Here is a 14,005-nt window from a genome sequence, read left to right on the forward strand (position 1 = left end):
TGCAAAGTATCTCCCTAATTCCTTTGCAAGGCTGTTGCACATGTGGACATTGCATTGTCTTCTTGCTGGGCACATCACTGAGGCCTGTGGTGGCGTTCCTGAGCATGAGTGTAGCAAAGCTGGTGGGAAGCATGGCTTCTGTCATGTCTGCAGAGGGATCCAAAGCACACTTGTCTCTTGCTGTCTAGGTCTTGCTGTCTAGGCTGGTTTTGATGTTATTTCTGCATTAAATATGAACTACATTCTGTTCCATAAACATCACCATATGTACATCAACAGTTGCTATGCTACAATGCTATTTGTGCTTCCAGTCGTTTTATCTCATCTTTGTCATCAGCTATCATAGCTGTGGTTTTTTGGCGGGCGAGAGGCAGAAGATTTTGCATGTATTTTAATGTGTCTTATTGAACAAAATGAATTCTTCATATGTGCATATAGCTAGAAATTATCTAAGGGCAATTCATGGGTACGTAGGGTATATTTGGTTAAAATTGTTTTCTGAGCTTCCCACTGGCAGACACCCTAGCATAAGATAATACTGTAATTTAGCAGTTTCTTTCCTCATTGAAGGAATGGGAAGACACTTTTGTTAAACATGTAACTGCAAACTTTTCTGACTATGATTATGCATTGCTTTCCTTACTGCTTTAATTGCCCATTGCTTAAGTTTTCTGCCAGCACATTGTTTAGGTTTGCTGGATCTTAATAGAAATAAAATTGCAGCTTTGTTAGAGATAATGATAAAAGTTTCTTATTGAACTGGTTTTTGGAAAATGTGCTACTAATATGACTTGTGAAAACACAGACCTTGGCAGGCAGTTGCATCCCAGACTGTAAAGAACTGATGGGTGGAGGAGAAGATTTTACACTGTAGACACAGATAAAGTGAAGATATTTCTGTAAAGTTGGATGAGATGATTCATTTTATTTAAATTTTGAATCTTCACAACTCCCCCTTCATAAGTGGGATAGCCGTAATGTCTATTTTTGCGACTTTAAATTCTTTCATGCTCTTTCCATCTTACTGAAAGTAAAAAGTGTTCAGAGAATTCCATTGACAGAACACATATCAGAGCTTTGCTTCTGAGCAGCATTCATGCATGGATTGTCTCACTGTTTCATGCTTCACAGAACATTTCTGGCTTTAAATACTTTGTTTTTCTTCAGTTTCCTGAGCCTTCTTTCCTTCAGAAATTCAATTAGTGACACTCAATTATTTTTGGTGTTCTTGTTCAATAATACACATAACTCTGCCTATATACTCAAGAACAGCTCCTTTATTCTCTCATTCCTTAAAAATTCTCTCATTGCTTTGAATTGTTGGGGTTTTTTCCTTTACACGGCTTCTCATATATGAAAGGACCTTTTCTGAGCTTGTACATGAATCACACCTGCCATGTAACATACAATGTGCAATTGTGTTCCAGTGGAAATGAATATTCAGAGTTTTTTATTCTGTATTTTGTATATATGTATTTTTAAATATCAGCTGTGTTCAGCCATTAAAGAAATGTGATGGGAACAAATGCTAATAAAAACCTTTCATTAAAGCAGTTACTTCTTTAATTACACTTAATTATTCTCAGTAAAATACAGTGTGCTCAGAATCTTGATGCCTTGTAATCCTGTTTCCAATTCTATTAGATAAGTGTCTGAATTCTGAAATTCCTCATCAAACTATTATTTAGGAAATAAACACCCTCACTGTTCTGCCATCTTAGTGCAGCCTGATGAGGAGTTTTGACATGTACCTGTCTACATTAACAGTACTTTCCAATTGTTTCTTTTCAGGCTGTCACTTAAATACATAGTCCAGTCTCCAGAAGATTTTGGGATCTAACCTAATGCTTCTGTGTTCTGTTTTGTACTTCAGTCTTTTCTGGACTATTAGCAGAAGCAGTAAACCTATCAGCAGCCTCATGATCAAAAGTAATAAAAGCAACAGCAGCCTTTCAAATCTATGGCATTTATGCAAATTTCCAAATATTTTTGGGAATCATAAAGATGAAACCCTTGATCAGAAGAGGACAATTTGAGGCTCAAGCTAGTTTAATTACTGACATCATTTTGATGGCTCAAAATTTTGTGTCTATTATTGAAATTTACAGTCCATTTAGAAAACAATTGCAGTTGCTTACATCATACCCCTTCCCCATCTCAAAGAAATGGAAATTATATTTATTTAATTACTTATGCTTGTTGGAGGGTTAAAAAAGTACTGTAAAGCAGGTTCAGCTGGCTGGCAGGGATAAGCTAATTTTATTTTCATTTCTGTTATTAAAACTATAGACTGTTAATTCCTGTACAAATTTAAACAATTGAGGATATAAAACACAAAATATAGGGTCTGTTAGAATGGGCTCCATGTGATGAGAATAGTCTTTTTGCAAACTTCATTGATTTAAAATCCCTTTTGTTTCCAGTCTCACTGATGTATGTGTAAAAACCAACACCCTACCACCACCCACTACCACAAGGACAGCAAAAGACCCACTAACAACCAAAAACCTCGACCAACCAACCTCAATCTGTTGACGTTTGTCAATTGCTGCATGTTGTAGAGAAGGCTGAGCAGCTGTAGTCTGCATTAATGGAATATATTCAGTACACATAGTATATAGTAATGGAATGTATTCAGTACACACTTCCTTTACCTTCTTCGTTATATTAATGTTGAGAAGATTTTTAAAGCAGAGCTTGTGACCTAATCATAACAAAACTGAGTTGTCTAATAAAAAAAAAGACACTTTTTTACTTGAATTTTGTCTGGTTTTTTGTCTCCTCTGTTGAGGGCAGATACAAACACACACACTTTCCCTGCGGACCTGAAGTACATTTATTGCCATTTGAATCAGAGCTGCTCTTAGCAATGTTCAAGTGTGATGTCTTTGGCAATAGTTTCGGTGAGGTAGCGCTGGTCTTCCATTGAAATGGACTTGAAATTGAACAGCTTTAAGTCCAGTTCCATCTTGCTTCTCACTTCAGACAGGCATTTGTATCTTTGTATGTTTGTATGTTCTTCATTTTATCCTCTCTGCTTCTTGTGTGTGTGCTGAATGTTTCCTTCATTAAGCTACAATTGAGTTAGGTATTGATTGAGCAATTATTTTACGTCATTTGTAAATGTGCCAAATATACACAAAAAATTACATCAATGAGAAAATACTTGGTTTTCTGCAAACAGGCTATCCTGGATATACATCTGAAAGTTGGCAGGGATCTTTACTCACTTTGTGAATACTCATGGCTGGGAAGGGGCCATATAATGATTGTTTCTCATAGAGAAAGCAGAGACTAATGACAGCCACCTGGTGTAAATAAAGAAGGAGCTGTAAGATACTGGATTTTATGTTTGCATTTAGTCCTCGGGCTTTCAAGTCATCTCAATGAGAAAAGAGGGACAGAAGCCTTCAAAGCCAGCAAGAATCAGTGGCAAGAAAAAGGTTTTCTAAGATATTTCATGTTTTCAGTTCTTTTAATACCCAGCCTGTAAATGGCAGAAATTATCAACCTAACTGAACTCGAAAATTACTCTCTGAGTTAGAGCAGTAATTCACTCTTGCCTGCAAGTAAATAGCCTGTAATGACAGCTGTAACTTGCCAGGGTTGAAAGCAAAGGACAAGTATGCTTTACCATTTCTAACTGTGTTTCAGGGAAGTAAAAATGTTCTTTTTGTTCTCTGCATCAGAGGATGCATAAAAAGGAGAAATATAGGAGGAACAATCAAATATAATACTGACAAATTAATGGAAGGGTTTAATCTTACAGGACTTGGTAGGGGTTGTAACTCAGATTACCACAATACATCTACTGGCAGCCATTTCTTGAAATGTGGGATTGGAATTTCTTGCAGAAAGCTGCTTCTGAATCTGACTCTGCCATTCAGCAGAGAGATAATTTTTTAGCAAGTCACTTTGCAACACTGTATCTCTTTCATACATATGATTCTCTGCTGCATGAAGCAGGAGATCATTCTGATTATAGGTATTGTACTTGATGAGTACAAATACTTGACAAAAAATACCAATGGACTATAATATCATTATAGGGCAAATAATCAGAGAGGAAAAAGCTTGAAGAAATAAATTCTTCCATGGCCTATAAAAAGGGTAGAGAAGAGGTTGATCAAGGTCAAAAAATTACCTAATGCCAATTAAGAACATTCTTTTGCAGAACCCTGATTATTTTTGTAATATACAAAAATGTTTGTCTAGGCCAACCAGTGGGATAAATGAATAATGTACATTGCTTGAGCATAATCCTGCTACTGATTTTGTATAAAGGTGTAACTTTGTTCTCACAGAGCTCAGTCAGAGGTGCAATAGAGTTCTCTTATTGAAGCTGTGAGGGAGTTGGGGCACTAAAGGATTTTTTGTTGCTCCTGGTAGCAGATTATTCCTCAGAAGGTATATTTATAAGCATTAATCAAATCCAGTGATTTTGAATTTATAATAATTTATCATTCTTTACTTTGCAACCCAGTTGTTGGATGTAATTTCAAATAATCAACACAGAAACATTGTGATTACTTTTCTGTTTATTTTTTTCCCCAGAAAACCAATCAGAAGAAAAATCAGAAAGCGGCAGTGCTGGTGAGTACAGACATTTTCTTTGAAGGACTTAAGAAATTATTTATTATTGCAGATTTTCAGTTTTGCTTCTTAAGAAATTGGTAAATTAAAATAAGTGTCTTTTAAAAATATTTTGTAGAAGATCATAACATTAAAAAATAACTTCATAACTGTTTATCTGCTGTGCCCATAATTTTAAATTATTAATGTTTTTTATTTAAAAGAAGGGGAATAAAATGATGAGGGAGAGGTTTACAAATGTAATGTTCTTTGCAATGCTGTTTTAGATTTTTTAATTTATTTCTCAATCTTTTTTTTCTTGTTTCAATTTATTGTTTGTCTACCTTTAGTTTGAATTCTTTTCTTTAGGTTGGAAAGTTTGTGATACGTTTCCAGATCTTTTGTTACTTGGTTCCAATTGCATAAACTAAGCAGTCATAAAAATAGTCCATAAAAAGTAGTATTATCTCTGGCGCACATGGATTAAATAGTACTAGGACTGGGGTGCATTTGTTAAGTGGTAATGGCACAGATAGGAGATGGCTCAGGTGAAAGAGTTTCAAACTCCTACTTTTCTTAAAAGCATATCCTGAACAAAGCTCTAATGCTAGTGGGTGTTAAGTTCTTTCAAGAACTTAACAAAAGTTCTTGAAAGTACTTTTTAGACACTTAAACATGGAGATGTCTGCTTTTTTTAGTGCCTGACTTATTTTTGTCTCTGGCTAGAGGTAGGGTTTGGATTTTGTTTTCTGTAGCAGGGAATTTTTTGTAAAATGGAGATTCCTTCTATTACACTGGCCTAAGCATGTCAGAAGATTGGTGTTAGGAATGTTATAGTCTGCAGACTTGTACTGAATCCAAGGTGTGTTTTGTAGCTTGCAATTCTTCTTAGTTAGTTGGTAAAACCTGTTCACTGATTCTGTGTGAGTCATGGTGCAGTTTTAAGATAAGAAGGGATACTTCCTAAAGGTTGGCATTTTATACCACTACAAGACTGAGATTGATGGCTGTGCAGTGTCTCATGTAAATCAGATGCTGAGATTTTAGCTGCTAAAATGAATCAGAATTTTGATACTTCCATTTAGTTGGTTTTTGAGTTGTAAGGGTGGATTCTTGGTTTTGTTTTGGTTTGGTTTGTGTTTGAATGGTTGAATTGTCTGCTCTTCGCTTGGTGCCTCCTCCGTGTTCTGTGAATGTTGTGTAAGATGGCCACATGTTTAGTTGTTTGTATTTTTCCTTCAGCCAGAAGAAAGAATAACTGTATGGTGTGAGCTGTTTAAATGTGCTGACAAGATAAGTTCTAAACCCATTTTATGGAATCAAACTGGATATGGATTCACTCTCTGAGTGATGGTAATTGGTTACCCTGGAGCATATAAAGGAGGACTCTCAGCCATCAGTTACACTATTTGCTTATTCACTTTTTTCTCAAAATCATTGTGGCACTCAGATGACCTTTTCCAAACTGCCTCTTAGGTAATTCAGACTCTTTAGTATTCAATTTTTCTGTTAATCTGCTGTTTCTTGGCCTACATCAAGTACTTTTGAGGCAAAGATGATGTCTTCTATGTTTTTATTTAGCTTGTTGGCATAACAAGATCCTTTTGGGTCTTACTGAAATAAAATATGTAAGGTTTATTCATAGTTAGTAAGTAAAGAAAGTAAATGAGATATGACATTCCAAAAGCATTTGATTTACATCCTTAAAATATGTTTTCATTGGCAAGGTGCTGTCAAACTTTGGAGTTTATGTTGTAAATCCTTAGTATTATGTCTGACATTTTTAATCACATTTATTATTGGGATGGTTGTAAACCACCTAGAAAAGTCATAATAGTGTTGCTACTCTACATGATGCTGTTTGAGAGACTGTGAGTGATACTGGATCACACCAAAGTTCATCTGGCTGATGTCCTGTCCTCAGTGGTGGTCGGCAGCAGATACCTTGAGGTGAGAGTAAGAGCGGTGTAGAAGCACCATGGTACCTCCCCAAAATACTTCTCATAGAGTCATAGAATAGTTTGTTTTGAAAGGGACCTTTAATGCTCACTTAGTCCAGCACCCCTGCAATGTGCAGGGGCATCTCCAACTAAAACAGGTTGCTCAGACCCCTCTCCAACCTAACCTTGAAGGTTTGCAGAGATGAGCACCTTCCTCCTCTCTGGGGAACCTGTTCCAGCTTCTTCCAGGCTTTAGTGATTCACAGCGCAGGGAGTTCCAGAACCAGAAATGATGGTGTTTTACCTAACAGGACCTCATGGATTTTTCTTCTATGAAGTGTCCCTGTTGGTTGAGCTCATGTAAAATCTTTAGTATCCATAATATCTCAAATGATGTTTACAGTCCAAATATTCAGGAATCAAGACTTATGTTAGACAAGTTTCCTTAAATTAAATTTGAGTTCGTTTTGCATTTTATCATTTTATATCAGTTTTTCCATACAGAAATCTATTTGTTTAGAGCTTGTGATAAACAGTGCTTGGTGATTCAACTAGTGTTGTTTAGTGCCTGAAGGCTGGTTTATGCTAAAAGTGAAAGGAGCTTAGCAAATGACACACTAAGCTAAAGGAAAAGAGAAATGAGGATTAGCTTTGCTTGGTCCTATATGAGGATGAGCAAACAATTTAAATCCAAATATGTGTATGTGGCTCTTGTTTGTTTATGACATTGCTTGCACCTACCTGAAAGTGCTGTCAGTGGTGACAGAAGCTGTGAAAACCAAGCATTTGTGCCAGTATAAAGTGTGACCTGCTCCCCCCCAAGAAAAATACTCAGAAGCTGCTGCTCTGAGCCTGTGTAGTCTGCTGAGAATGATACCATAAAGAAATGCATTCTCATGTAAGAGCAAATTCAGTTAGGTGCAGTCCTTGTGGAAGTGCATTGTATGGAAGCTGCAGGGGCAGCAATTGAGTATTTAATGTTGCCCAAGCTTTGAGCATGTAGACAGACCATATAGGGTGAATTTAGTATTAAAATGTTAGCAATTGTGAGTGTATGGATGCGACTGCAGACACAAATATACAACACTCAAACTGTTTGTAGATACCACTTCCTTAATTTCTTGATACTGTAGTAAAAAAAAAGGATTCACATGTTGATTATACATATGTTGGAATAGTTGAAATTCATTGTAAGCATGATGATAATCACTGACCTCCATGTGATAAAATCAGCAATTTTTTGGTAAAGACAGAGACTTCTTATGGTATAACATGGGATGGTATAAAGCTGCTAAATGCAGATTTTATCCAATTTTAAGCAGTTAACATTTATTAATTAAACTCCAAAAGTGAAACTCTAACTGAAAAATGATTGTCAGGAGGAATAAAATGGTAACTTTTAATTTAAACACTAGCTTGCAACTCAGTGTTGACGGTAATTTAGATGCAGATTCTGCCATGTTCAAGACGCAGAAACAGTTTTTGTCTTGGAAATATAACTGTGTTTGTTGGTAGATAAATACAACACAGCTTAAAGTACAAGCTTCCCAGTATCTTTCCAGGAGCCGTAATCAGTGTGAGACTCCATTGGTAGCTGTTGAAACACACAAAGAAGCAGTGATTCCTGCTTTAAGGTATATGTAGTCAAGGCCTATGGTACTGGTTATAATAAATACTGTGGAAGAACAGGGAAGGTGCAGTGGTACAGTAGCAAAAGGATATGGATTTAGTGTAGGCCAGCATTAACTGGAGTTAATTTTTTTGAGAATTTGTGTAAATGACCTTGGTGCCCTTAGAGTGTGGCTATTTATTTTAGGATATTGTATGAATAGTCTAACATGTATGTCTGAGCAAACGAATGTACTTATTGTCATACAGTTTCTCTCCTGAGAACAGAACCTGATACAAAACAATGGGAGTTAATCCCGTGATCGTATTTTGTCTTCCTATGATGTCCATGTCCAGCTTGTAGAAATAATGAATAAACAGAAGTGTGCTTTTGGCTTGTACCAGAGTTCTTGGTTTTCCTTATGACTCTTGAGGAATCCCAGGAATCTTAGCCATGCCGGACATTGCAGATCATGACTTCACAAATTGTGGTCGTCTTTTGTGAGGTATTTTGCTGATTGTTGCAGTTCACCCACCTACCAGCGTTTGATGGGTTTGGTCACATTTGAAGGGTTCAGATTTTTGGAGTATTGCAAATTCAGAGCCTTGAATGATGGATCAAAGGGGCAGAGGAAAATCAAATGTTTTCTGTCTTGGCCAGTACAAGACTGATATGTAAGGCTTGCAGGAGTCAGTTTCAAAGTGAATAAAATGAGGGAACTCTGTGGGCAAACCCAGAAATCATAATCTTGGTGTGGCAGAAAAGTTATAGAAGTGGTCTTTTATTGTCATAGGGAAGGCATAAGACAGCCTACGTGATAGATTTCTGCCCTGTTGGGAAAGAGCTTTATTTGGTGTTCTTTTTAGAAAATGTGTTGGAAATGTCACGAGACCTGGCAGTGCTGCAGACCTTAGATAATGTTAGTATTGATAAGACTTCTAACCTCAAAAGTACCTTTTCCTCTCTTTAGCTGATTCTTATCAACCTGGCTGGCAGGACCTTTAATTTGTCTCCTCTCAGACTACCAGTTTCAGCACTGAGAAAATGCACTGCTTTATCCCTAATACTTGCCAAAGGCCTTATTTAAGTAGTAGAGAGGCAATAAATGGCTGGGTTTAGTGTTAGAGTTGCTTGTTCTGTTTACATTTTTTCATGCTTAGCCTGTTCATTGCTAGTTTGTTTGCTTATTTTTTCTTCCTGATTGAGAGAGTCTGCATCCACCTCTGACCTGTTTTTTTTTTCACTTTATGTGTTCGCTGTGGTACAAAATCAGGAATCTCCTAGGAGCTAACAAATAGCTTTCTGTGGAGCTGCAGCAGGAGATTTGTAGCTTGAAGTTTTCTATTAACAATTTTTTAACAAAGTTAATTCCTCTGACTTCTGCCACAATTACGAAAATTGCCTCTTTGAAAGCTGGCATATGAAAAGCAAAAAGAGAATTTTGTAAGATTTTTCATCCATTATTTATTTATCAATTTCAGGATTATTAGATATTACTTGTATGGTATAACCTCAGTGTTGCACTGTGTGGGCATCTGTCTTCATGACAAAACCAAGACCCTCAGCTGACAGTGAGTGACATTGAGTCCTTTTCTCTTCATCTCATAGTGCTCATAGGCTCTCTCACCACACTTCTCTGTCCCCATTCTCACAGCTGGGGGAGTCCAACACTGCAGACTTCCCTGAGCATCAGACTCCAGCCACTAGCACTGGAACTCTTGGAACGTCATCTTCCTGGGGCATTTCCCCAGCAAGCAGCCTTTGGTTTTTAAATCTGAATTCTCATCTCCTTGATGTGTTTCTGTTGCTGGTAAAGTGCCACCCCCTGACACGGGATGCCAAATATCTCTTCAGGAGCTGTGAGCAAGGAGACCCTGTGCTTTGGTTAGAGCAGGCTTTCCATACCTGGAACAAAGCTGCCCCTAAAAGTTTGGTAGTGTCAAAGGAAAAAAAAGATGTATCCTGGAAAAGCGTAGAGATCTACCTTCTCACAAAACTAAAATAATGCTTGGGGTGGGACTAGTGGAATACTCCTTTAACGCCCAGAAAGATGATGGCTTTTATGAACTGTGTGTAAACCAAGGTTATGTCCCCCAAAGTCACATTGCAGTGAAAGAGGCAGTATTGTAATTTTTACCATTATCAGGAGAAGCTTACAGACATTCAGAATGACTCAGTTTATAGGAGTCATCTTCTAACAACTCGGTTTTGAAATCCAAGCATGTTGAGCTTGCATATCATCATGTTGTAATGGTGTTTTAAATGAGTAGCTGCTGTTTACAGCTATAATTATTGTACCAGCTTTGAACAGCACAGATAGAAACAGCTTCTTGGGAGACTGTTACATTAGCTGTGTGTGGTACTCCTACTCCAAACATTTTTGGGAAAAGAAATCAACTGTCTAGTTCCTTAGAATATTACGCAATTTCAGAAAGAAAGGCAACTGCAGTGGCTTTTTTGGAGTGCTTGCTCATCTATGTTCCTCAGGTGTCATCATACATCTTCCTCCTACCTTGCGCAGTCCTTGCCATACCGCTTGTTTTCTGGCATTTTGTTGGGAATGATGATGATTTACAGAGGCAGTGTTTTGAGACAATGTTCTCTGTGATATACCAATACATAGTAGTTACAGAATGTCTATTTCAAATGTAAACAAACACCAAAATGTTATTTTTTCTGATCCTCAATTTCTTGTGCCTTACTTATTGATTTTGTTTCAACACAGTAAATTATGCAAGCCTCTCTCTTTATATAAGGATTCCTTCATTTTTTTAACTAGTAGTCACTTTCCTGTCAATCTATCTTGCGTTGCAGGGCAGCAGACAGTGTTAGATTTATGTAATAGTTATTTTGCAAAGATGATCCAGCCTAGGAAAATAGTATTTATTTTGTCACAGACCCAAGTGAACTTGTGCTCTTCATACCCAATCCTGATTTATCAATCAGTAGCATTAGGGCAACATGACCCTTCTACGCAAATACATTAATGGATTAGACACTGCTCTTATTAAATTATATTTTTTGTTGCCTGCCCTTATTCTACTTGTATACTAATGAGGAGTGGGGGAAGAAGATAATTCTCTTAACCTCTTCTCGTCTTACCGAGTGGAAACCTTGTAATACTTTTAAGAGGCAGAAATAACAATGCCACTGATTTTCTGCAAATGATGATGTAATTTTTACCTGCTGTAGAAAAGAAGTGACCTGTTGTCACTTAAACAGTTGTAATAGGTACAAATGCAAAAAATAAAAAATAAGGCACGAGTGTTTGAAAATATCAATAGTGCAATTATGAGGCTGTGAAACACTGGTCAGAGGGTGAGTCAGTACTGCAGGTACAGAACTAGAGCTGCAATTTGACCTTGTTGTGCAGCCTCTGTATTTCACAGCATCAAGACTACCTCCAAAAACACTCTAGAAGTCACTGGGCAGTAAGACTGGTTAGAGACTGAAGAAATACTTTAAGCAGGCATCGTATATATTTTTCCCAGTATTTATTCTTTCCTAGGCATCCCTGACAAAGCTTCACAACTGGCTTGATGAAAGGAAGAGGTACAGTGAAACAAAAATGAAAAATAGTTGTATGATGGGAGGAGAGAACAAGACAGGAGAAAGAATGTGAGGGTAAAAGGATCAGAAATGGGGGTTCTCCCAGACATGTGAAGTCTCTGGGCTTAGAAACAGTTCCCAGTCACCAGGGAAAACAGGGCTAAAACAGGCTTTAGTCTGACATAGTGCAGCCACTTGTAGGTTTTGTTCTCAATAGAAATCCATATAGTTGGTACCTATGCCAGTGTATTGCCAAGTGTGATAGAGTCCTTGGCTTCTCCTCCACCACTGGGGGAAGGTGAACATTCAGGTGTCAGTATTTTGGTCATTTTGGCAGCCATTTATATTTTTCCATGAGTAGTCATTCAAGAAATTCATAGGGGCAAGGACGTTTTCTTGTAGTTTATGGAATTTAGTCCTGCCTTCAGTTGCCTCTCCTTTCTGCTTGGTGATGCCTTTTCTCACCAGACAAAACAGGCAGGGAGGCAAGCAGACCTGACCAAGCCTGAGAGCAGGTTAAGTGCTTCCTTGGGAAAATGGGAGGAAGTTCCTTCTTACTCCTACCAGAGCAGTTGAAGATCATCAGAAAAATTATGGTAATTGTCATTGCTTCCTGATACTTGTAGGGCAGTTCTGTAAGTTTGTTGTGATCCAAGTCTTAATGAGATAAAGGAGAATAAAAATATTTTGCCTGCACATCATATACTAAGTAATGTTAATGTTGTTAGAACAACTGTGGATATTTCTGACTTAAGCACTTGATTTTGCAGCTTTCATATTGTCATAGCAGTTATTGAATATGAAATTTCCAGCTTTAAAGAAAAGACAGAAAAGTAGCTGATGCATAACTAGTTTTTTTTTTCTGGCTCATCCTACTGTGATGGAACACAAGTATCCACCTGACTGACTGAACATATGCAAAATATATTTATGTTATATTTAGTATGTTTATGAAGTACATAGGAAACATTATTCACAGTATTGAGGTTTTATGTGCTTTTTTTGTACATATACCAAAACAGGACAGTCCCGCCCTGAAAAATTGCTCAAGTTTATATCTAGTTTGAAGTGTCTCATTGTATCTGATATGACATGATTCAAGACAGTTGTGGATTTGTTTAGTCTGAAAAGGGAAGGGAATTAAATTTTTTACCTCCATGTTCCTTTCTGCTGTGTAATTCAAAAAGCTGAGGTGCCTTCGATCAGAGGTAACATGTAAAAATTTCAAACCCTGACACTTGCAGAAATGCATCACTGCTCATGAAAAAGGGAAAAGAAATAAGATTGAAGTTAGTGTTGCAGCAGATGACTTTACATGTGTGCCATAGATGTCAGTGTTACTTACACAGAAATATACAAAAATCCAGTTAAAATTACATAAGGTAATGAATAATTGAATTTTAAGCAAACAAACAAACCAAACTTCAATAAAAAACTGAACAACACAGGTATTTATTTTAATAATGATTAAAGAAGTACATTTTTCGCTTAAAAAACCCTTTTTTTTCAAGTTCTCTTTCATAGGTTGAGAGGGCAGTAGATACTCTGAACCAAAAGCCTGGCAGATAAATCTTTTATGAATAGCTATACAATATTCTTAGAAGATGCTTCAGATGGTTTCCGTGTTACCTGTGATTATCAGTTTATGAATAACTTATATTCTGAAAATATTTTCTACAACAAATGCAGACCCATCAAATTCTCTACTGATTTTTCATGAGCAACAGTCATGCTCCAATAAAAAACTGGTGCTGCCTTCTGATAGGGGAGTGCTAACAATTGATTTCTTGGTGTTTGGCATCTTAAGAGCATAACTGAAAGGTGAGCAACCACAACATATTTAATTAACATATATTAATTGTTTGAAATAAAAATTGGTTTTCACCTTCTTTCTTTCCAGCTGCAATTACATTTTAAATTTTAGTCAAAGACCCAGGACAAATGAAGGTTGTAATCAAAAGTGTTTAAGTGCAAATGGATTGACATCCCAGGAGCAACAGCCTCCTCCAGACGTTGTGCTGATGCAGGCTGTGTATTTGACAGCACTGTGAGCATGCTGCTTTAAAACTTGTGGATTCATTATGGAGCTTTTTTAGGTTGCCTTGCCACTTTACCTTGCTCATGTAGAGAACTGTATCTACAAAGGGCTTTTCATGTAATTGTTCTGTGTGATTGTGTTTCTAGTTCTTGTCCTAGAAAATCAACAGGATTTTGTATTTCTTTTAGGGAAGCTTTCACATTTGCTTTTTACAGAAGTCCTACAAATTTTTATAAGTACAAGAGTAGTGGTTAATGAAGATTTTTTTAATACCTCAATTTGAAAATAGCTTGGAGG

At 36.9% G+C, this 14,005-nt stretch overlaps 1 protein-coding gene across 1 annotated transcript in view; it reads left to right on the forward strand.

The window, feature by feature from the left end:
* The window catches only part of GTF2F2 (general transcription factor IIF subunit 2), a 79,478-nt gene that overhangs the window by 10,130 nt on the left and 55,343 nt on the right, over positions 1 to 14,005 (forward strand). The window contains exon 5 of the mRNA XM_084227018.1: positions 4,555 to 4,593. Within this exon, the coding sequence (XP_084083144.1) occupies positions 4,555 to 4,593 (39 nt within the window). The remainder of the gene's footprint in view (positions 1 to 4,554; positions 4,594 to 14,005) is intronic.

The sequence above is a fragment of the Fringilla coelebs genome (assembly GCF_963513975.1).
Source record: "Fringilla coelebs genome assembly, chromosome: 2".
Taxonomy (NCBI): domain Eukaryota; kingdom Metazoa; phylum Chordata; class Aves; order Passeriformes; family Fringillidae; genus Fringilla; species Fringilla coelebs.